At 50.6% G+C, this 23,960-nt stretch overlaps 1 protein-coding gene across 1 annotated transcript; it reads left to right on the top strand.

Moving 5' to 3' along the window:
- The first annotated feature begins 3,892 nt into the window (after nucleotides 1-3,892).
- MOB3C (MOB kinase activator 3C) lies at nucleotides 3,893-23,064 on the top strand. Its single transcript, XM_009948736.2, has 4 exons — nucleotides 3,893-3,927; nucleotides 8,131-8,630; nucleotides 18,493-18,695; nucleotides 22,937-23,064. Exons 2-4 carry the CDS (start codon nucleotides 8,213-8,215, stop codon nucleotides 22,964-22,966), a joined length of 651 nt encoding a protein of 216 aa, XP_009947038.1. The 5' UTR covers nucleotides 3,893-3,927; nucleotides 8,131-8,212; the 3' UTR covers nucleotides 22,967-23,064.
- The last annotated feature ends 896 nt before the right edge of the window (nucleotides 23,065-23,960 follow it).

The raw sequence follows: 23,960 nt of genomic DNA, 5'->3' as shown, positions 1-23,960 counted from the left end.
TGGGGTCAGGATGTGACATCACTGGACAGAGAAAAACCCTCAGCCCCGGATTTCTCTAACAAAACCCCGGCGAGCGCTGGAGTGCAGTGGCTCTGCCTGCCGCTGTGATCCCCGAACCACTGACAGTCCCGACAGGCAGCTTGGCTTGGACTTTTTTCTTCCTAATATATTTGTTTTCCTTCAGTAAGACCAGAAAGTGCAGCGGAGGGATTTGTGGCTGGAAGCCAGGCGTGCCGGGAGATGAGGTGAGTCCTGGGGGTGGAAAAAGCTAGTGCTGCACCCCTGAGGATGCTTCTGGGTGCTTTTAAGCATGGGTTGGGCAAGACCTGGTTGGGATTAGCCTAGGAAGGAGCAATCCTTTACCCAGCCGGGGCACAGCCGACTGCAGAAGGCTCTTCCCCTTCCTCCACTGTGTCTCGGCTCAGCTGCCAGTGTGTAAATACCAAAGGAGCCTGTTTCAGGGATGCGGGAGAGTCTGGGAGCCGCCGGTGGCAGGGCAGGGATTAGTGCAGATGGCCGGCGGTGCACAGGGGAAGGGGGAACAGGCAGGGGAAGGCAGCACATGGCGTGGGCAGATGCTCCTTTCCCGGGTGGGACAGCCTTGGCAGCGGCTTTGCTGGTGTCGGAGGGAGGGCTGAAAGTTGTGGGCGGGGGAAACTGGGTGAGAGCGAGTGGTGGAGATGGGTTTTCAGCAGCTGGCTTATCTCCTCTTGTCTTCTTCCCTGAGCTCACAGGCCTGGAGCTCCCAGTGTTTGGGATTACGGCTCTGACGGTGGAGTAATCACCCTTGGGACTGAACCAGAGCAGTCGGGTGCTGCGGAGGCCATTGGACGTCTCTTTGCAGGGCTCCCAGCAAGTCACTGGTGGCAGCAGCGAGATCTCAGCCCCTAGGAATGAGGTACCCCCAAAAAGCCCTCAGCCCCACTGGGTATCATGCCCAAAATGAACTGGCTGTGCTGCCTCTAGCCTCAACAGATGGGGCTTTGCTTTTCTGCTTGGAGGCATCTTGGGTGACTCAGGAAAAACTTTTTTGGTGCCTTTGGGCCAGGCCACAGTCCCCAGGCTGTGGTCACCAGGGAGCTGCTGCTTTGCTGGTGGCATGGCAGGGAGGCAGGGCAAGGAACAGGACAGAGCGGGGGGCCATCCGGGGGACAAGCCAAGGTGCATGCGATTCTGTTCCTGGAAGCTGTGCTGGGTCTGTTTTGCATGAGCTGGGGATTTCCAAGCACCAGGACAGCCAGGGGAAGCACCAGCACAGCTTCCCGCTGGCAGCTGACCCCAGCCAGGGCGCGGGGGCCTGAGTCCTGCTGCTGCTCTGGAGGTGGCTGCTCTGGAGATGGGTGCTCGGGGCCTGCCTTGGAGGATGCTCGCACCTCTTGTGGGTCTCCACGGCACTAGGAGGGTTTGCACAAGGAGGATTTGGCAGCAGGGAGATGCTGCTGAAAACCCAGGGCTTCTCTGCAGCTCTCCCAGCCCGCATGCTGGGCCTTGATCCCCCTCCCGACATCTTGTCTTGGCTTGTTTCCTGGAATTTTCCATCGTTTGGGTTATATTTGGGATAGGCAGCCAATAACCCAGTTTCTCACGGACAGCCCAGCTGGGGCTTGGCTCCAGCAGGAAGCACAGAGGGAATGGGGCCAGCACCCCAAGACTGTGTTCCCCAGCATCCTTCTTCTCCAGTCCCCCCTTCCTTAGATCATTAAAACCAGACGTGGCTATTGCAAAGGCTGGAAAAGAGAAGATACATTCCCTTCCCTTGGAGCACTGTGCATCCACAGCCCCTGCCTGGATTGGGGCTGGTGTAGCTGCAGTTCCAGGTTTGCTCGGGAGAAGCAACCTTGGTCTTTGGTGTGCAAGTCCACTAAGAAGAAGCTTTGGTTGCAAAGATGCTCTAGGACAGGTTGAAGACCAAACTTTGCAACAGGACTTCTCTGGGGCATGAAGGGAAGCTCAGAGACATGGCTGTTGAGTCAGCAGCCAGACAGTAACGCTTCCTAGAGCAGAGAAAAGCCAGCCGAGCCCCAGGGCCAGCTGGTTTCTGGTCAGACTGTCCATCTGGAGGCTGGCTGGCTGTTTTGGGGCTCTGGCAGACAGAGGCTGAGCTGATGCCTGCCCTGCTCCTCAGCCAGAGACGGGGCAGGATGGGACTTTTACACTGCTTGTGGTGGGGAGAAGGGAATCCCCTAAAGAAGAGAAGCAGAAGTAGACATCTGGGCAGCCAAAGGCAAGATCCCCCAAGGGGGATGTGCAGAGCTGGTAGTATTTAACCTACACTTTTACAGTGCCTGGAGCCACGGAGATCTGTTCTTTCCCTCTGCAGCCTCTTCCCAAAGCAGGAGTCTCCCTGCAGCGTTGGACTCCTTGTTGTGCTCCCTGGCTGTTGTACCGCCAGCAAAGGTTGGAGCGTGCTCTTAAAGCGGCTGCCTGTTGTTTCCAGTCAGATGCCTGTGTGAGTGTGTAACTGTCTCGGGTCGGATCCAGAGAGGATTTGCTTGGCACCCGAGCTGTGGGAGCTGCAGGTGTCAGAGCCTTCCTTTCTCCTTACCCTCCATGGTCATTAAGACTTCCCAGGGGCACTTGCAAAACACTTTTCTCCCTGAAGCCTTTGCTTTTGCAGCCCTTAATATAAAGGCAGCCTGGGGAAACTGAGGCAGGGAGCATGGGACTGTCCCCAGTGCCCACAACCCTGGTGACTGGCAGTGTGTCTGACTGATCCTTCCTGCTGGGTTTCTGACTAAAGCTTATTTGGGGTCAAAACGGGAGGTTTCCTTTTGTGATCTTGCCTCGCGCCCGCAGGATTGAGGGAGAGGAAGCCCCCCTCCTGCTGCTCTGCCTGCTTTTCCCTTTTGTTTTGCCAGTTTCTAAACGGACCTTTCAGAGTTGTTTTTAATTTACAACAAAGCCTTTGCCTTGCCGTGTTCCTCTGTGGTTTTCAAATGATAAAAAAAGAAAAAGGAAAAAAAAAGCTTAAGTAAGAAAACAAACCAACCTTCAAATCTGAAATTAGTGACTTAGTTTGACCCTGAACTTATATCCCTTCCATCCAGTTAATTTCCTTTCATCTCTGGACCTGCCAGCAATCTAGGAAATCAGTTTTTCACATGTCTCTGCCTGCTGCCTCCTCGGCAGCAGCTCTGCCTTGCCCTTGCAGAACTTAACTCTGCACTCATTTGGTCCTTGCTAAGCGCGATTGGGTTTTGCTTCTGCTGACTCTGGTAAAAAAAAAGGGCAGGACTGAAGCCAGCAGCCTTCACAGCCATGGACAGGGTTTTGCAGCCGCTCAGCTGGGTTTGCAGCCAGCCCTCTGCAAAACCAAGGCTATTTTGGGAGCATGGATGGGGGTGAGCATGCCGTGGCGTGGATGTCCCATGGGAAACTGCGGCCTCTTTCCACCCAGCAGCTTTGCTCATCCTCCTCCGACCGTCCTTGGCAGGGACACGGGGTGACCGTGGGGAAAGTCTCGGCCTGCTTCACTCCCTGTCTGCTCCCGGGAGTGGGACAAGGTTTGATTTGGGGGCTTGCAGATGCTTCAAAAAGGGATGCGTGAGACCCGGGGTGCCGGCACCACCCTGTGATGGGAACTGCGGTGCGGTGAAGTGAGTTGCAGCCTTTGCCAAGGCTCCTCAGGGAAGCTTTGATTTTGCATGTGGGAACCAAAGGCAGAGACCTGCAGGCTGCCACCATGGCACCAGTCCAGGCCCCACCAGCACGGGCTGGCAGCAGGATGTGTACAGTCATGTCATAGGAAGCTGCTGTCTAAGCTTGTTGAATGGCAGCTTGCCCTTCGAATTTCCCAAAACAGGCAGTGCGAGCGGTGATTTGGACTTGGAGGTCTCCTGTCCCACCCCAGGCCCCAGCGGACCACAGCCTGATTTCCAGGAACACAACAGTCCTGAACCTTAGGCTTAGCTGAACTCCATGCCACAGGTAAACCTTGGAAGATCTCCCATTTTCCATCTCTTCACGTGGATCTGTCCCAAATACTTGGCCTGTGATGGAAGATCACCAGCCGAGTTGGATGTGTAAAGGTGGACACCAGGAAAATCTGGTCTTGCATTTGCTGCTGATGCCCTTTTCCACTAGATAGACTTGGACTGTCCCCAAAGGACTTTGCTTATCTTCCCAGAAAGCAGGGATTGGTGCTGGGTCCCTGCCTGAGGGGAAACTGAGGCATTGGTGACTTTGCAGAGACTGTTTGCTCTGAGCTGGTACATCCCATCTCAGCACCCTAGCTGCAAGGGCCATAGCTGGTATTTCAAGCCCTGGTCCTGGCTTCCATGCAGCTCTCTTCCCCACGCTGCTCACATCCTTCCCTGCACATCGGTCTCTCTGGGCAGTGAAAGCTTTGGAGTGAGGTGGAGAATAAATCTGTTCTTTGGCCCAGTTCCTCTTTCTGCTTCTTTGGGTCATAAATCCCAGGATGTGTTTTTTGTTTTCTGTTAAATTTAATTTCTGGAGAACATTTTCCTCCAGTAAAGACTGACAGGGCCTTTTAATGACTTGGTAATTTCGTAGCAATGCTGGCGAGGATCCTGAAAGCAAAACCAGTTGCATTAACTGCGGTGTGCACTGCCACCCAGGGAGAAGAGAGGCTGCAGTGCCATGCTGGCATCCTGTGGGCTTGGGGGACAGGTCTGCTCCGAGCACTTGGGCAGTGATGGGTTTTGCTCCCCCATTCCTAGGAATCTCTAACAGATGCATGGTAGGAAAACACCTGGCAGATGTTTAGCAGGTTGGTTGCTCTTTTCTTTTGGGTTTTTTTGTTTGTTTCTTTGTTTGTTTTTTTAAACTGTTTTTTTTTTTTATTCAAATGATACTGAAGCATGAAGCACATTCACACCTGCCTGACGAGTGAGAGCAGCTGGCAGGGTAACACAGAGATCCAGTTGTGGATGATGCAGAGATGCAGTTGTGGGATAATTTACGGCTTCAGGAGATGAGATGAAGAGTTTATTTCCCAGTTACTGGCTCAATATTTTCAGAGGACTTGTAGTGTGAAGCACAGGAACAAGGGACCCCCTCCCGTATTCATGGAGAACTGATTTCACTGCTGATGGCTCCTGCAAGTGATATATTTGATGGGATATCATCTGCCAGGGTGGCTTCTCATCACCCTAGAACAAACCAGTCTCTACATGGAAGAGTCTGCAAACACCAATAGCTCCTGGAACAGAACAAATGGAGCCAAAGCCAGCAGAAATGGCCACGTGGAGAAATGTCTGTTGGCATGACATGCCTTGGTGAAATCCTAGGTTAGATCCCAGTCCCTGTCTATACTGATATTAACCTGGAGGGACTGTGTGACCTGGTGAGATCAGTCCAGTCTAACGCGGAGATAACCAAGTTGTTCATCTTCCATCTACCTTGCAAAGAGACCAAGGACACAGGCTTGGCATGGTGCTGTGTGATACCCATCCAGCCCTGCAGGGTGGCAGTCACTGGACTTTATTTGGGTGCTGGACAAAGGGGCTGCTCAGCTTTGTAGGGGGTTGTGGACTGGCTGGGGATGGGGATGAGGGAGCTGCAGGGTGGATTAGTGGGTGCTGCATCATCCCTGTCCTGGGAAGCTGCCAAGTGTCATATGGGGAAATCTCATTACAGCCACGATTGTTTATTTTTGCTTATTTTAATGGCCTTTATGTTTCATCCAGAGCCCTCTACTGCTGGCTGGTGACAGGAGAGAGAGGAGGAAAAATAATCCATGTATGAGGGTATGGACAGCAGCAAGGCAGGGACAGCCCCATGTCCTGGTTCAGTGATGGCAGCCCAATGTCCTGGCTTGGTGGCAGAGCCAGTTAGTGACAAGTGCTTTGAGGGGGGGCCAAAGCACCAGAGGCACTGCTGCCCCCCTCCCTCCCATGCTGGCTGCAGGGCCAGGCACTGCTCAGCCCCATCACGCCTACCTCCATATGGGCAGATCTTGATGGTTGCCTCATCCTGAAGGGAAGCCCAGCACTTCCTGCGTTACTAGATTAGGATCCCCATTGCAGTAGTTACATATAAATATATGTATGTATATGTATGTATTTTAGAAAATGTTATGCATTAGAAAACTCCCTGGGAGGCTTTTTTTAGAGGTGTTATCAACAGGATGTGCCTTGAATATGTGACAGCCAAGTGGGAAGCCCCAAATATGGACTTTTCTTTACAGCCTCGTTGTGCCCAGAGTCTGCTGGCCTCTGTTGGGCTCGCTCAGGGCTGTCATACCAGAGACCCTTCCCCTTGGGACAGGTAGGAGTCAGGAAACCATGCCAGCTCCCTCTATCAGTTGGTATTTTGGAGAGCTTGTGCTCTTTTTTTGAAGTGGAAAACAAGCTCTTTGACATGGTTGGAGCCAGCTGCTTGAGGCAGGGGAGGAAAAAGCATCCAAGAAACATCCACCAGTCATTGCCCTTTGGCAATAAATGAGGACAACCAGGCTGGAGCTGTTAAAATCCCACCCAGCCACATAAGCAAGGGAAGGTTTGCAGATACCCTGGCATTAAAGTCATACTGCATAACATTGCGTGATGGCTGTGACCCCCTCCATGGGGCAAAAAACACCTAAGAGCATATAGTTTCAGGTCTGGTTGTACCTGGGTACAGTAAAGCATGGTGGGGTTTGGTACCACCATGCTGTGACCTACATAACGGTGGCAAAGCAATGCTCTAGCCTGAGGGAAAGGTCGTGGTTAGAGCACTAACGGTGCTCATGCTGGGGTTTCCACCCATGCCAGGGATTTCCCCTCACAGCCATGTGCCGGCTGTGGTGTAGAAATCCCTGCTATAGATCCTGCCAGTGTTTGGGATGATCACTAGGTCCTGCTGTTTCCCAGTCATTCCCCCATGGGTGGTCTTTGAGGGGAGCACAGGGTCTCTCTTGCAAGATGTTTAATTGGTCTCTGCTGGGCAAAATAGGATCTGCCTGTGGCTCAGGAATAAGTTAGGAAAACAGAATTTATATAGCAAGCTTTTGGCTAAAAGCTGTCTTTTTAATGATGAATGTGCATCCAAGTTTTGCTTGGGCACCATTCCCTCCTGCTCGTGATTTTGGGTAAGTCACTTCCCCTTTCCGTGAATCTTTTTCTTCCTTTTTTTAAACTTTTTCTTCATCTCCTCCCATCAGGGGGACACTGTTGGAGGACTTTCTTTTCCTTAAGCCTCAGCAAAGCATTTAGCACAAGGGGACCTTGATCTCATGTTACCACCACTGGTGATAAGTGCAGGTAACGAAATGCACAATTTCAGCCTGTCCGGGACAGCCTGGGGTTTCTGCTGGAGATGGGGGAGGAAAAGGGAAAAAAAAAGGGAAATACCGCAGCCCTCGTCTGTGCTGCTAAACTCGGGCAGGAAGGAGTGAGCTCAGCACTTTGCAGAGCTGTGACTTCCAGAACGGGTCACCCAGAGCATCAGCTCACCACCTTCATAGCTCCTGTGTGTATTGTGTGCATGCCTGGAGGCTGGCCGCATCCTGGCACTCATGTGGCTGTGTCGGGCTGCTGTTTCCCTTCTTTGGATGCGGGTTTTGTTCTTTTGGACAAACAGACAGGGCAGAACAACAAAAATAATCCCCCCGTTTTCCCATTGATCTCTGTGCTGGGGCTGTGTGAACAAGCAGCCAGCTGTGGTCGCAGCATGGTCCCTGGGGCATTGCTCACCAGCCGCCATGGCAGGGTCAGGGGTTATTTGTATTGAGAAATCCCTGGGAAAGAGATGCTTCCCCGTTGCCACAAGAGGAAACGGCCACCAGGTGGGGACTGCCCAGGCTGGTGAACTCTCCTGATATCACAGCTCTTGCTTTATTGCAGCAATTATTGATAAAAGCCCTGCAGGCAAGAGGCTGCTGAAGCCCAGTGAGCTCCTGGTGTGCTCAGTAGGGAGGAAGGGCTCTGCCACCGAGCCTTCGATGGGGCACACGTGGCAGCGCTCACCCTCTCTGGTGCTGGAAGCTGCTGTATGAGGTGGCAGCAGCTGTTCCAGGTCACCCTGGCGGGTGTGGAGAGGCAAGGAGTTCACCCCAAACCTTCATCCCCATGTGCTGTCAGAGCAGCGGGGCCAGCCAGCATCCTGGTGCGAACTTGTTCCTGCGAGCATGCCCAATAGTGCAGCTGGCTTCATATGTGATCAAAATTTGGCTCTTTCTTCTGCCAGAAACCTCCACCCCTGAAGACCCCAGCCTTGGGTTTCACGTTGTGCCAAGCCTCTGCCCTCACCTTGGCTGGCCCTGCCCACGATGGCATTGTGTCTCAAGCAAGTCTTCAACAAAGACAAAACGTTTCGTCCCCGAAAGAAGTTTGAGCCGGGCACCCAGCGCTTTGAGCTATACAAGAAAGCCCAGGCCTCCCTCAAGTCCGGGCTGGACCTGAGAGCGGTGGTGCAGCTGCCTCCTGACGAAAGCATCAATGACTGGATCGCCGTGCATGTGGTGGACTTCTTCAACCGTATCAACCTCATCTATGGCACCATGTCGGAGTACTGCACGGAAAAGAGCTGCCCCATCATGTCCGGTGGACTCAAGTACGAGTACAGGTGGCAGGACGACAGCAAATACAAGAAGCCAACCAAGCTGTCAGCTCCGCAGTACATGTGTATGCTGATGGACTGGATCGAAATGCTCATTAACAACGAGGACATCTTTCCCACCAGGATAGGTGAGTATGCTCTGGTTCTTCATGAGAAGGCTGGGGTTGTAACTGGTGCAGGTTCCTAAGCCATTGGTGCAACTCTGGGTTGGTATTGCTGAACTTTGCAGTCCCAAGGATCGTGGCCTTTCCTGTTCCGGATTTTTGTCAGTATCTGTCCCACACCCCTTAGCTGCAAATTGAGCTTGGGATTCCGTGTCCTGCGTCTAGGGGATGTGGAAAACAATGTTCTCCTTTTCTGTGCTTGAACTTTTTTAAAGAATTCTATGCTTGTGAGAAGTGAGAGCTGGTAGGTCATCAGCTCCCTTGCCCTTCCTCAAGGAGATGAGCTACAGGGCTGGTTAAAGGTGGTCATCACATCCCTGCAGTGCACTCTTCCCTTGACTAACCAACTCAATTTCTTTCTGGTTTTCCAGGTAGGTTCATGGTCCTAAGGTCTAACCCTCATCCTACCTTGCTACTTCACTTCTCAGCTCCTTTCTATCTCTGCTAATTCATCTCAGCCCTAATTATACATCACATCTTGCTATTTAGCTGAGGCATCGCCTGAGCAGCTGTGCCTGTCGCCACGATCTGGTCTTTGCAGCTGCCAACTCCCAGGGAGTACGATGCACCCCTTCAAAAAGTATGGCCTTAGAAGCTTGCAGCAGCTGCCAAAGGGAACACAGCTTGCAAACTAACCCCTCCGCTGCTGACCTGCAGCACTTGGCAGCTGCCAGGGCTGACATTAGCCCTGCTACTTAGCTGCTTTCTTGTTGTTTGGGGAGATGGGTTCAAGGGTTGGAGCTGACGCGTTGGGTGGTGGGGCTGCCTGAGCCTCATGTTGTGCCTCAGAGTGATTGCTTTTCGGGTGAAACACAAAGATACTTGAATGTAAAAGAAGGTTTAAGGAGCTTCTGGGGGAAAGGCATGGCTTTGCAAGTCTGCTTGACATTTTTTGTTTTCCCAAGCAGCACAGCTGATGGAGACATATGAAATCAGTGCAGCTTAGGCTCAGGATTTTCATTAATATGCTGGGAAACATTTAAGAGAATGGTTTACGTGGGATTACTGTCAGCCAGTAACTGTTGTAGCCCCATTTGGCTGTGCTGTAGCATCTAGTTGTGTGTCTTTTTTGGAAATGTCTCTGTCCCTCGGAGGGGTTGCGTCTCTCTGCAAGCAAGAGGGGAAGCAGTGCCTGCAGGCTGGTTTTTCCAAACTATTCATTTCAGCCACTGGGATGGGGTGACCCCCAGACCCCTGGCCTGACCTGGCTACACTGGCTTTGCCTGGGGTTAGGATGGTACAACTCCCCTTCTGGGAGTTTCTTTCTCCCTCCATCACCTGAAGCCAAGATCTGCAGGCAATCACTGCCTTCTTCCCCTTGCCAGTGATCTGGGGCAGGTCAGGAAGCACAGTGCCAGATCCTCATGCCAGAGGACAGGCAGATAGGCTGCCTTTGGGGCATGTGGGGGAAATCGGCCCCTGAGGTTAACCAGGGGCATTCACTGTGCCATGGAGGCATCCTTCCCTCCTGGGCTCACTGGGCTCCACACATCCCAGCAGACAGAGGAGGCTCGAAGTGTGGCTGGCTGGCAGCGGTGGTGCAGGATTCTTTGCGCCAGCAGCCCCAGCTCTGCTGGGGACAACAAAGTCCCTGTTGATTCTGGCTGCAGCTGGGCACGTGCTCGCTGCTGCCAAGGGGTGAAACAGCAGCCACAGGGTACAGGCTGGGTCTTCCTCTTCGCAAGGCAGCTTGTTCCCAAGAAGAAGCTCTGTGCGCCATTGAAAGCGGTGGATTTACTCCATTTCCCCTCTGGCCAGAAAGGAGAGTGTCCTGGTCCAACTTCATGCCTTTCAGGTGGGATTTGGGATGTGATGCTGCTTGAAAGCTGCTCTGGGGAGTCAGGGCTATGGGGAGTCTGAATGTCACAAACAGCAGGGAGCCACGGAGGGATAGTGGCATCGCAGCACCCTCCGCTATCCCACGTCTCCGAGGCACAAAAGCCAAGTACAGTTGTGGCCCTGCTGGTTTTCACCCCATTTCTGCCACTCCTCCCTCTGAACTGTAACATATTCCAACGTGGAGAGGGACAGCTGGTGCCTCTGATTTCCACTTCTCCTTTCATTTTGGTATGGAGGTGGTTCTGGGTGTGATCTGGGCTGGCTGCAGCCATGGGGCAAACCCATTTTTTTTGTCTTCCAAAGCCATTCCTGAGATCCCTGTTCCAAGCCACTTTTTTGTGGAGACCTTCATGTTCCCAAGTGACTTCAGTCCCCTTGATGGTGTGTCTTGGTGGTTCTGGCCTCGCACATGCAAAAGGGTACTTAACCTGAGATCGAACTTTAAAATGCATGAAAGGCTGTTGTGGGAGGCAGGAGGAGGTGGGAGCTGGTGGCACTTTGTCATTAGTGTGTCCCTAATTAACTGCCTTTCACTGGTCTGCCTTGTGTGCTGGGTAATTGCTGGCAGCTCTGGCATTTCAGAAGATGGAGTTGTTTGGCTGAAGGGAAATGTCACATCCCCCCATTCCTGGTGGGCTGCTCCTTGTCTCTGCACCAGATGACAGGGGAGGCTGGGGGATGCACAGCAGGGAGGGACATGGGGCTTGGGGACTGCAGCAGGGTGAGCAAATAGAGATGCTTAGTTTTCTTCCTAAAGAGCCAGCCCCCTAGGAAAAGACCCAGGACAATGGGAATAAGGCACCGAGAGGACACAGGGGAGATGCAAGCCGCTTTAAGGAGCAGAAAGGACTCTGATGAGATGATGGGGAAAATTATAAATGTCATGCTCTGGAGTTGTGTTAAGGCTCTTCAATATTAGCAGCAGAGATGGGATTTAGCATGAAGGTTTGTTCCACTCCTGCTTCTACCAGAGAGACCCACTGGCACAGCTGACCACCATCTCATGTTAAGCTGTGTACACATCACATATGCTGAGCTGTGTGCATCTCACCTTTCCCTCCTGGCTTCTCTTTGCCATGTGCAATAAAACTATCTCAGCACAAAGATTTCCCTGTAAGGCCACCTGACCACAAACAAAACAGACTTTTTTTTTTTTTTTCTTTTTTTTTGAAACAGCAAGTGTTCCCCAGACTTTCTAGCTTGAGGCTAGCTGCTTCATCCTTCTCCATCCAAAAGCTACAAACCCTGAAGCAGCACGTGATTCAGCAGGGCTCGCTCATGGCTGTCCTGACAGTTAAGGGAGGGATATCTTATGGGTCAGAGGGGGGAAATCCTTCACCCTGGGGTGAGTGGCTCAGCTGGAAATAAGCAGAGATGGTTCACTGGCTTGTGGGCTCATAGGGTCCTTTGGCATCACGGGGGAGACCTTGGCTGGGGTAAATGGGCACAACTTCAGTGACTGGAGCAGAGCTGGGCTGATTTGCACCACTAAAGCATCTGGTCCTTCAGCACATGTCAGAGGTAGAAGGGGAGCAGAGCGACCCAGGTGACAAACACCTTTGTTTTAGCCAAGCTGCATGTTGCAGAGATTGTGCCAGCTCTGCAGTGAGGCCAGAGGGGCAGCTGACATCCGAAACAGCAGCAAGGGAGCCCAAGGCCAGCAGACAGCTTGTGACCTGGCAGAGTTAACCAGCAGGACTGCAGCCTTTGGATGGCACACTTGCACCAGTAGAAAATCCCTGTGGTAGTTTAATGGGGCTGGGGGGGCTGCCAAGCCCTCTGCGTACCACAGCAAGGATTGGGGGGAGATACTGCATCTTCCCCATCCCCAGGGAAATCCACCTGCAGGGCCTGGTCCCACTTAAAGGTTTTGCTGTATAATCCTCCCTCTGGAGTGGAAACCTGTTTGTCTGCTGGTCAAGATGAGACAAATCTCTGCAGCAGCAGCAGCTTTCCCAGATGACCTGTATCAGTTAGCATGTGCTGGCGCTCTGCTTCCACTCTTCCAATCAATGTAGCTGTCCTGAAAAATACATTTAAATGGAGAATAAGCATTGTTCCCAGGCAGGGAGAATAATAAATGATTCTATGGGTGTATTTTTACCAGCTGGTAAAACTATATCAGTAGATTTCTTCAGTGAGTGACCACATGAACAAATTACCACCTGGAAAATATTAGCTGTTCCTGGTAATCGTTCTGCCCCGTGGTGCCTGGTTTTAGGGAGCTGCTGCTGGGCGGTAGCACGCTGGGGAGGAGGGTTGGGTAGATGCAGTTCACAGGGCCCATGGCAGTCAGCTGTGTCTGGACCAGTCAGCCCAGCATCAGGCTGCCGGTTGCACAAGGCCAGGTGTCCTACATCAGCACCATCACGACTGCTGAAACCTCTCCGTTATTAAATCAGTATGGACGTAGGGTTTGGACCAGACTCAGCGCCGGAAACACCCCGTGCTCTCTGCCAACTGTGCCTGTGGCTCTAAAAAGCATCAGTCACAGGTGATTTTTGGAATTGTTCTTGGAAAGCTTTTCAAAACTCAATCCCTGCCATTCAACTGTGGTCTCAAAACAATTACAAAAAAACAGAGAGAACGTGATGCGAAATTATCTGATACTTTCTCCCCGTAACAGCAGGAGAAAAATGTTCAGAATTCAGCTAATTATTGGTGTTCTTTCAGCTGGCTATTTTTTACATGATTTGTCTGTTTTATTCTGCCTATTTTCTTTCAAAATTAACACCACACCAGCTTGCAGCTGCCATCATGCCATTAGTTTTAAAATGCAGCTTTAAAGACTTATTTTTAGGAAAAAATGAATCACCGAACACCACGGCGGCCAAAATGGAATTGAGAAATAGTAATAGCAACTATAATTGATCACATAGTTCATTGAATTACTGCTTTTCCAGAGGAAAAAAATACAATTGCCAAGAAGCAAAATAGCTTCCCAGTACTGATTCATCCTGAAAAAATTAAATTGACTGGAGCATGAGGGTTAGGGATGGGAGAGATAGCAGGACTGATCCAAGAACCATTTGCAGTCCCTTACCGTAAGTGTGGGCACTTTGTTACCTCTCATTTTCATTCCTTTTACAAATGGTCCCACATGGTTTCCTTACATTTTGAAGCAATTGGCACAGAGTGGAGAAACCAGATTTCTCAGAGCATTAAATCACATCTTGGGATTTTCAAGCAAAACATCCAAGATAAACTGAAGGTGCTAATTAATTTCAGGGCTGTGAGTCATGCTGCTCGCCAGCACCCTGGCTGAATGGCAGTGAATGAAATTGTACCTGCTGTACTCACCGCTTTTGCCCTGGCTTGGAGCGTGGGTAAGGCTCTTCCTTTTCTCCTGCCACGGATGGCTGCTCTATTCACTCCTTCTGGGACTGGGCTGTGTTTCTACCCTGGGACAGGCGATGCTCCCAGCTGCCAGCTGTCTGGTCTGTGTGCAGCATCTGGGTAGCACACATCTGTGATCACGGGTGGAGGAGAAGAGCTGACATTGTGTGTAAATCTCTTTCCCGGCATCTGAGCAAGCTCACATTGCATCTTGTGGTCTCCTCATCACTCATTGTGCAAGAGGAGTCAGAGGGGGCCTACTGCCTGCCAGATTGTGTGTTTGCTGCTGCTTTCTCCAAGGTTGCTGGAAGGTGAGCACCAGTGAATTAAATGTAAAGGTAATTTCAATGCCTTTAAATCAGCCCAGGGAGGCTGATTTAAACCCACATGGGTTTTGTGGTGTTCTGCTGTCCCTTGGGGCAGCTGGGACCAGCATCAGTGGGATGCACTGGGACGGAGTTGCTGGGTCCCCATATGTGTATAGGGCTGGGGAGGGTGAAGCAAACCCAAGCAGCATCACCCTGCCAGGGTGATTTGTCAAAACCTGGGGCTCCATCCTGACTTTACCCTGGCCTGCTATACTTATGCTAACAGGTCATCTCAGCCATGCAGAGTCAGTCCCACCAGCCTCATCCCTTCATCTCACCAAGCTGCTACTCCTGCTGGTTTGTGCCACTATGTACCACCTCCGAGATGGAGGAAGCAAGGGCCACCACTGCCCCGCTCCTAAGTGCCACTTATTGGTGCATTGACCACTACTGGGGTCTCTCTGCCACTCGCTGTAATGCTGATCTGCCTGGCCCAGCCTGGCAGGGAGGTGGGAGCCATGAGGGGAGCAGGCTGCCACCCTCCATGCTTGGGGAATGGGCCCCATTGCTCCCCACTTGCTGTCATGGTGACCCTCCTAGCAGCAAGGGTGGCTCCAGCATGAACATACAGGGGCCTGGCTGCTTGGTTCAAGGCTAAACACCTGCAAGGGCAGGACAGGTGCATGGCCAGTGCCAAGATCCCTGTCCCAGGGCTTTCCCCTTGCTGGGATGTGCTGGCTGCAATGTGCGACTGGCTGCAGGAAGGAGACTCAGCCTGCTCTTGCTGTGTCCCCTCATGTGCTGGAGAGGATGTCACATGTGTTGTCTGCTGGACATCCGCTGTGCCAGCAGCCGTGACCCAGGGCAAGCTGTATTTATGCCAGATCTTTCTGCTGCTCCCCCTGGGTTGGTCAGATGCAGCCTTTACTGGAGAGCACTTTCCTTTCAGCCCTCGGTGAGGGGACAGGGAATTTCTCCAGCTCTTCTCCAGGTGGCCAGTGCTTGCTGGGGCTGCTGTGGGTTGCTTTCCAAGTCACTGGAGATCAGCAGCAAGGCACGACTGCTGCTGGCGGAGGCAAGCTGCTTATCAGATATCTGCCTCGCTTCCTTCCTGTGGGGAAGCGCTTTGATCAACTGACATAGGACCCTGTGCCGGACACAGGGCCCAGTCAAGCATCTGTAGCCTGTATTGAGGGTCCTGGCAAGGAGGCGCAGATATGGCTGCAGCACGGGGAGGGAAAGCAGGACCTGATGGCCCGGGGTTGGGCCGTGTGCTGCTGGGACTGCCCATGCCTCCCTGGGCATGGGCGTGAATGAGAGGAGTGATGCGGGGAGAAAGAGTCCGAGCTGGACCCCAGTGATCCCTGGACCCAAAGGACCGTTAGTGGTGGTGTCATGACATGGTAGCGTGAGGGGTGACCTGTAGAAGCCCGTTAGTGACATCTAGCCACCACTGCAGCCTGGCCATGTCTGGAGGGGATGGCCACACGCTGACACCTTGTGATAGACACAAAGAAGAGCAGCCCAGCTTCACCCCCTGGAAGCTGCTGCTGCATTCATGTGAAAGCACAGTGGTGGGGTAGCCCAGAAGGGTACTTGTAGGTCCTGGTAGCTTGATGGCATCTTTCCAGGCATCATTAGGTACAGGATAGCTTAGCAGCCCCATAGTTGCCGATGGCCATGAGATTTGGACTAGGTGACCTTTAAAGTTCCCTTCCAACCCAAACTATTCTACGATTCTATGATTTATGCTAAATCTCTGTTCCCTGATGCAAGAGTTGCTTTTGGAGAACCCAGGACGTAGCTGGAGGTGTCTCCTCTCTAAGTCTCTCAGCTGCCAACATGTCCATGAAGAATTGCTGGTAACTGATTTATAGGACAAGATGGTTCCTGGCTAACCTCAAAAGTACTTGTCACCATCTGCCAGCTCTAGAGGTGGCTCATCTAAGAGCAGTATCTGGACCAGAGATGCTATCAGCCCTGGGAGTCTGAGATCCTTTTGATCTGCTGTTCACTGTCTGATCTTCTTTCTTTCTCAGCTCAGGATTGGGTTGAGGTTTGCTGCTTTCCTTCGTTATCACTCTTTGCAGTTTGATGATAAACTCCCAGTGGCTGGTGAGGTCTGATTTCTTCCTCGCTGCCTGCTCTGACTGGAGGAGGCACTAGACAAGTGGGACGGGTGACAACCTGGAGGCAACCAATAGGTTGCTGTCTGCCTGCTGGCACCTTGCTGAGTTCCCGGCAGTGACTGCTTGCCTCTGGTCCCAGGGAGTCATGCTGTTCAGAACAGCATGTATTCCCCAGACAGGGCCTGGCAATGTGCACTCATCAGAAATCACTTGATGTGATGAATTTTTCTTTATTAATAAGAACGTTTCTTGACTGGTTCTTCAAAGCTGGTCTGCAGGGGCCACCCTAACAGCATGTCTGAGTCCCCAGATAGGTGATTATGGCTTTTATTTGCTCAGCAAATTCTCACTCAGTGCAAAAACCTTAAATGAAGCTGTTAATAAAGCACCGTGTCCCTCCTGACTGCAGAGAAACCCAGAGATCTCTCTCTGATCCCTGCCCTTATCAGACTGGCAGGCAAAAAGAGCTCTACAGTCAAGGGTGCAGGGCACAAGCAGATCTCCAGTACCATCTCTAAGGTGCTGGCACCGAGAGAGCCTGCTTGTACTTTGCCAGATGTGAACACCTCTCCCAGAAAGTCCTAACAGGGTCCGCTAGAGCTGGCAGTGAAACAGGTCATGCTGAGGTCCCTGCTGTGGGAACAGCCCTGGGGCTGCAGCGTGCTTGTGGTTATGCAGAGCAGTGGCCATGAATCAGTCTCAAACCCACCCCTCTGTGTTCATGTGGCACTGAGCCGAGATATGTGTCCTCCTCCAAGTGGTGGCTGGGACATCCACCTGTGGCACGAGCACACACGCTTCTGCCCTGCCTGCTGCACCCACGCTGTGCATGAAGCAAAGGGAGACTGAGCTGGGCTAAGGGTGACTGTTTTAGATCAAAGATTATTTTCTGTTACAAGCGCCATGATACCGAACCCAGCAGCTACTGAACCCTGGCCATTGAAAACACAGGCTCCATGGATGATGTTGGAGGGACAGATCCTTTGCGTTTGCCATCTGTGGAGGAGAGGGGCATGGCACTGCTGCTGCAAAACAAAACTGCCAGGAGCCTTTGGGAAAAATAGTTTAATTGCCTAGCAAGGCTGATGAGAAAGATTCAAAGATAAAATTACCATTTTTAATTTTTTTAGCAAAGAGATTTGCTGATGCTTTCCACAGAGCTGGCCATGGTTGAGCGGAGATTATTTGGAAAGATTTTTAAGAGGTTATGTACTGCATTAATAAGAAGCTAAGGGAGGAGGCTGGTACAACCGTGGGAAGGGAGGTTTTTATTTTGTTCTTTGCAAATTTGCATCAAATTGCTTAGGGGAGAGGAATAAGCTTCAGAAAAACAAATTCCAGTTGTTTCATTTTCCTTCTCCCAGAAAACATGTTTGGGGTTTCAAAGCCATGTTTCCTTTAGAGATTTGCCCCAAGCTTGCTGACACTGACGGTATCACACCTCTGAGATCTTCACTGCGATAGCAGTGCATTTAGACAAGGATGGAAATATAGGGTATGAAATTGTGTCCTTGTGTGAGACAAGGCCAAAAGTATACAGCAATGTGTGGTGGGTCCTATTCTTGAACAACCTGGGGGGACATCTCAAGACAGAGCATAATGCAGGTACAATGAAATTACAACCTAAACATCATTAAGATGAGCAGTTTTCTTCCTGCTTTAATGAGACGCTTTGTTGGCAGGAAAAAAAGTAGAAACCCCACCTGTTTCTGTTGATGCATCAGAAGTGGCATTTGAGGGTGTGTGGAGGAAGAAAAACAGTATGAACCATGTTGTTGATTCAGAGGACCAGGGAAGGTATATTTTCTGCTGGGAGGAGGTTTAGTTTTGTTCATGGACCTGGGTAAATACAATTTGACTTATGCTGTCCCTGCACAGGCTTGTAGGGGAAAGGCAGGGAGAAACAGCAGAAGGATCCTCTGCCAGATTGCTCTGGATAGAGCCAGGTGTGGAGAGATGTGACCTCCTCCACTGGATGAGAAATTTTCTCTTCTAGGGCAACTCCCCAAATCCTGTGCGAAATTGCTAGTTGAACAATGAGGAATTATGTGGGGAGAGCACCTTGCCCTGGTGTGACTGTCACTCTTGACATTAGCCAAGGGAGTCCTTCCTCATCATCCATGACTGCCCGCTAAACATGATGGTGACATTTAAACACTAGCTGGGTTTTTTTGGAAATGGTCAAATGGCTTCCAATTTGCTTCTGCTTTGCAGGTGTTCCCTTCCCCAAGCAGTTCCAGCAAGTTTGCACTAAGATCCTCACCCGCCTCTTCCGTGTCTTTGTCCATGTCTACATCCACCACTTTGACAGCATCATCAACATGGGTGCTGAGGCTCACGTCAACACTTGCTACAAGCACTTTTACTACTTCATCAGGGAGTTCAGCCTTGTTGACCATCGGGAGCTGGAGCCTTTGGTAAGGATGCCCCAGGGATGGGGAGGTGGAGGGAGTGAGATTGGTGCAGGCTGAACATAGCACTGCAGTCATTCTCTCTGGACTCTTTCAGCCACCCTACCTCAGAAGCACACCCATGTTTTCTGTCCTGTAACCATCAGCCTTAGTGCTCTGAGAGAGAACTACTCAGCAACACTGAGGAAAACCTTTACCCTTTGAAAACCCTTAAACTTTGCCTCTGCTGCCATGTCTATGAATCACTCTTGAGGATCCTCAGGACCACCGTAACATAGTGTTCCTCTATACTGTCTTGGTAGCTCTAATGCAGTTGCCACATTGAAGTGTTTCCAGCCAGTTGTGTCCACATGGCTTTCAGGGGTCAGGTTTGAGTCTCTTCTCCACAGTCTTGAGTTTTGCTATTAGCGGACTAAGGTCCCTGCTTGAGATCCTAGTGTGAATTACAATGAGGCTTCAGGCCTCAACAAGCCCCAACAGGACATGCAGCTCCAGACAACAGCTACAGAAGCCAAGCTGGAGAGGTCTTGCTGGAGCTCCAGTTTCTCTTCAGCCTCCCTTGGGAAGCAATTAGCCAGGCAGAGAGTAAAAGTCCTTGAAAACAGCAGGACTAGTGGGAAGCAGAGGTGATTCAGCCCGGGCACATAAACTAGAAAATGCACAGTTAGTTTTGTAAGAAAGAGAAGCAAGTGTGTCACAGGCAAGGTTGAGTGTGGTCTGACCTAGGGTGGACACATTGCAATGGGAGAAGAATTAATAGGGAACCCAGTGGTTAGCACACTGTGATAAGGGCTGGGTTGCAGAAAAGGCCATATCTAGCAGCAAAAAGCCAGGGAAGACCAAAAGGATCTAATTCCAGAGAGAGAAAGAGTTGAGAAAAGTCCCAGCATGAGCTGCCTGTTTAGGAGCATCTGGGGGGCAGGATACCCCTGCCCCTAAGTGCTAAGTTCTTTACTCCTTTTCTGCTTTCATTTGTCTCAGTCAATTTGCTGCCTCTCTGCTCTGATTGTGATTTGGGGGGATGGAGAGACGATGATCTAATCAGGGGAGACTTGAATGACAATAGCATCTACATTAATTATTTTGCAGAATTTGATTGTGACCTGTATTATCATAATGGCCCTCAGCTCCAGAAAATGGCAGCTCAGCGTCACTCTGTCCTCTGTTAGTCTTCCTCACCACTGCTCTTCATGACGAACTTCTTTAGCATTGATATACAGCCCATAATGGTGTAATCTCCTTTGACTGATGCTTGCTAATGTAAATAATTAGCACTTAATAGCCAGAGCAGAGGCTGACATTGCTAAATAGGCTTTCAATGTGACTCACAGGCAACATGAGATGATTTATGGGTCTGGATGAATCTAAGGTGAACAGCTTTTCCCGTGTGATGCAACCAGGGTTAAACTACAAGGAAATGAAACACATTTACCTCTCTTCTATCTGTGTCTCATTTCTTGGTGTGCCCATTTCCTGGCATCCAAGCCCCAAGCAGACCCAACCACATGTGAGACCTCCTTCTCTCAGGCAATGACTTGCTGTAGGTGTGTATGAGTGTCCTGCAACCAGAGGACGCCTGTGTCCAGGATGCAACACTGAGTTGAGCAGGGAGGTACAAATTGCTGTGCTGCAGCTTATGAACAACTTTCAAAAACTGAAAGTGGTCTTTCTGGCCATGCTGTCACCCTAGGGACGCTGCAGCTTGACACTGCCATCAGTCCCAAAGTCTGCATGGGTTACTATTGTCAGTAGCTTCCAACAGCGTTTCTTTCTGCTGCAGGCAGGGAAAGCAATAATGGGAAGTTTCTTCATGTGCATCCCAGGGTTTTTCCAATGAGCCCCCAGAAGCCTGGTGTGGCTCTGGTTCATTGTGCTGTGGAGTGCGTGGGGAGCCTAGCATTCATGCTCTTCTGGCTTTGCTTCAGCTGCAGTTGTGAAGGTGCACAAATAGTAACATCCAACCTCTGCAGCACTTTCCATTTGACCTCAGTCCGCTTTCCTCTGACTAATTACTCTCCCCAGCCCAGGGCAGCGCACCCCTGACTTGCTTTGCTCATTCTCCTTCTCACTGGGCTGCACCATAGCTGTTGCCCTGCTCCTAAGTGTTTCTGAATCCTGAAGGATTCAACAGCTGGTTTGACGCTTAAGCAAGGACAGATAGTGTATTGCATCTGCCTTCATTTTAGGCTGCGACTGCAGGGTTTAGTTTTTCCAGCTTCTCAAAGTTTGTGGAAAGGTGATACTTTCTCAGGAGGGATGAGATGAACTGTCCTTGAGAAGTTCAGTCTCTCTTGACTGCCTCATGAGCCCAGACAACTGTCCTATCCTTCTATTTAGATGGCCAGAGTTAGTCCACATGAATCCCATGATAGAGGAGACTCCTACATGCAGAAGGCCTATTCCCTGCATGTGATTATGGAAGGTCACCAAGCATGTGGAGGGAGTACATCTGGAGCAGTTCAGCAGATCTGAGTGCTGTATTATGGTTAGAGCTTTCCAGATGTGGGCTTTCTACTGAAGAGCCCCAGTTTTCAGATTTAGGAGTAAGAAGAAGGAAAAAACCAGCACCTCCCCAGCCAGAAAATTTCCTGTTAGGCCCAAATAGCTTAGAAAAATTACAGGCATTGTGGGATGCAGGAGTTCTCTGTTTCTAAGCCTGCCTCTGGCTGAATCTCCCTTTGCTGCTTCAGTTTCCCTTTTGTCAAGCTTCTCTGGGACATGATTTCTTAGCAGCAAATCCTGGGAGACAAGAATGAGATAGATCCTTTGTACAGGCAGAACTAGTGAAAGGCAGTGATTCACTCTCTTAACAAATCAAGAAATATGGGGGCAGAGAGAAACCGTGCACTTGCTTCCTTGACAAGGGCAGGTCATGGTGCTGGGCAGCAGCACTGGCAGAGGTCCAGCTGATTACGTACAAAGGCAGAGCTGTGGGGATTTCCAGAGTGTGCTGAATGCCTTGGACATTTGGGGCCAGCCTGAGGAGCTCGTAGGCAGCTTGGCAGTCCACTGGCTGCCCCAACCCATCCTGTTCAAGGCTGCTTTTGTGCGTGGTGCCGTGCTAGTGCAGTAGGCTGGATGCTGTTGCAAGAGGATGTTCACTGTCTTCTCACCCCCCCCCCCCCTTCTCCCCCCCTTCTTTCTCCTTCCGAGATGTTTGCAAACACTTCCCGTTTGCAATGTCACTTTGTGGCAGATCAGCTTTTCATTTGATAACAGGGTTCTGCGCTCTAGTGATTTTGTATGTTACTTCTACAGAGAAGCCTTCTCTTTGCCACTCTCCCCCAATGGATTTTAAAAACAAAGCTCTCAGCACTGGAGAGCTGACACTGCAGCTTCTGTCCCCCTTGGTTATATCACTAAAAGGACTTTTGTAAGGTTAGTCAAGGGTCATCCTACTTTCCTAGTTCTCCTTTTTTCAGAGCTGCATCCTTCCTGCAGACCAATCCCACTTCAGATCTATTTTGGAGTACATTTTAATGTGCATACCTTTCTCTGGGGTGTGTGAGGGGGTCTGTGTGCACATGCAGATTCACAAGCCATGAACCTGATGAGCCAGAGAAAATCACAGACTTTCCTCGCTGCAACAATGAACATGATTTGCAAGCTATTAGTTGAGCTTCTTAAGGCAAGGACAAACACAGCTTAAAGTTGGGCAACTTCCTAATGCAGCTGGTATGATGCCATCCTGGCTAAAGAAAACAATCTGTTAGCCTAAACAGAGCTCGATCTCACAGGAGGTTTCCTGTGGTCCTCTGTTATTAGTGCTCTTTTGTATTGCAGTGTGACTGTGCGATCCCTTGCCAAAACCACATGTCCTTTGGGTGAGCTGTTGTCACCTCCTGGAGCGAGAACTGGGAGCAGCTCCATGTCCATCTCTCTAGGCAGTTGCAAAAGGAGGCTCTCAGAGCAGCACCGCTTTGGCTGGCTGCTCCACAGCTGAGTCAGGAGTGGGACCTGCATCTTTCAACATCTCAGCCAATGCTCTTTCCTTGGACTGCTCCCACAGCTAGGGCATGGCAAAAATAACCTTGTGCCACAGAGACGGACAAGGATGCCAGGAAGGAGTTGCTGAGGCAGAGCAGTTCCCAGGCAGGCTGGCATGGGAAATAGCGAAACGCTCCCCAAGACTCCCATGGTTGCTTCCTTGGGTTGTTTTTGGACACCAAACTGCCTGACACGTCACTCTACTAAAACTTGTCTTTTGCACTTACTGCTTCTTTCTCTTCTCTCCCCCTTCAATGCAGAAGGAAATGACAGAACGAATTTGCCACTGAGGCATTTTGGCAGGTGAACTCAGCTGGCTCATTCAGAGTCTGATGGGACAAGACACCCTGTGGTGGGAGACCTCTTCCCAAGGACTTGCTCTGGGCATTTCAACTCAATGAACTATGAACACGGCAGAAGAGCCTCTTCAGGCCAGGGCCGAATCCTAAGCTTGCCAAGCATCTCTGGACAGGGTTGGTTTTTTGTTTTTTTTTTTTTAATAGATCCTAGTCTCTGTTGCATGGGCCCTGTCTTAGAAAGCCACTGATTTACTGGAGAACGAGGCAAGTTTAGTTGACTTTTACACACTCTGGTTTCTAAGACTCAATCCCATGTCTGATAACATCCCTTCAGCTCCCTATTCTCTTCTTTTGTCCTCAGCTACGTTGATCTCCAAATGTTTTATTACTGATCCCTGCCCTATGAGCAAGTGTGACCTTGGCTACCACGTAATAGCAATGCCTGTTACCTTTTCCACATACAGTGGGTTTGTGATAACATCTGAGATCAGCTCTGCAAAGCTAGGTAACATTTGATCCCAGCTGCCTTCATGTGGTTAGTTGCTGATGAACCATTTTTAACCACAAGCTATGAATGTCTCTCCTTCTGCCCTAATTCATGCTTTACCAAAGGGACCATTTTTCCCCACAAAGGATTTTTCACACTTGGCAAAAGGGACTTCATGATGTTCTAAGATGCAACCAACACACTTGGACTAATGGCAAGGTGGCGCCATGACAGAGGAGGTGAACTACGCCACTTTTCAGTAGGACCAGCACAGTCTACCTGAGAAAGACTCAGAAATGGTGGAAGGAAACTATTGCCAGAAAACAACATTTTCAACATGTCAGCATTTCCTGACATGTTGTCCTGGCTAAAGATCAGCAGATGCTGGCTGTAGAAATGGTTGGTTTTCCATTATTCAACCCTACAGTATAGTAAATCAGGTGGAGAAGGACTTTAAGAGACATCTAATCTATCCTGTTCATCCAAAAAGGCAAGATC

This window comes from Leptosomus discolor, chromosome 3, assembly GCF_034619465.1.
Source record: "Leptosomus discolor isolate bLepDis1 chromosome 3, bLepDis1.hap2, whole genome shotgun sequence".
NCBI lineage: Eukaryota > Metazoa > Chordata > Aves > Leptosomiformes > Leptosomidae > Leptosomus > Leptosomus discolor.
The sequence above is the reverse complement of the archived record's forward strand: the minus strand, read 5'-3'. Positions and strand labels throughout refer to the sequence as shown.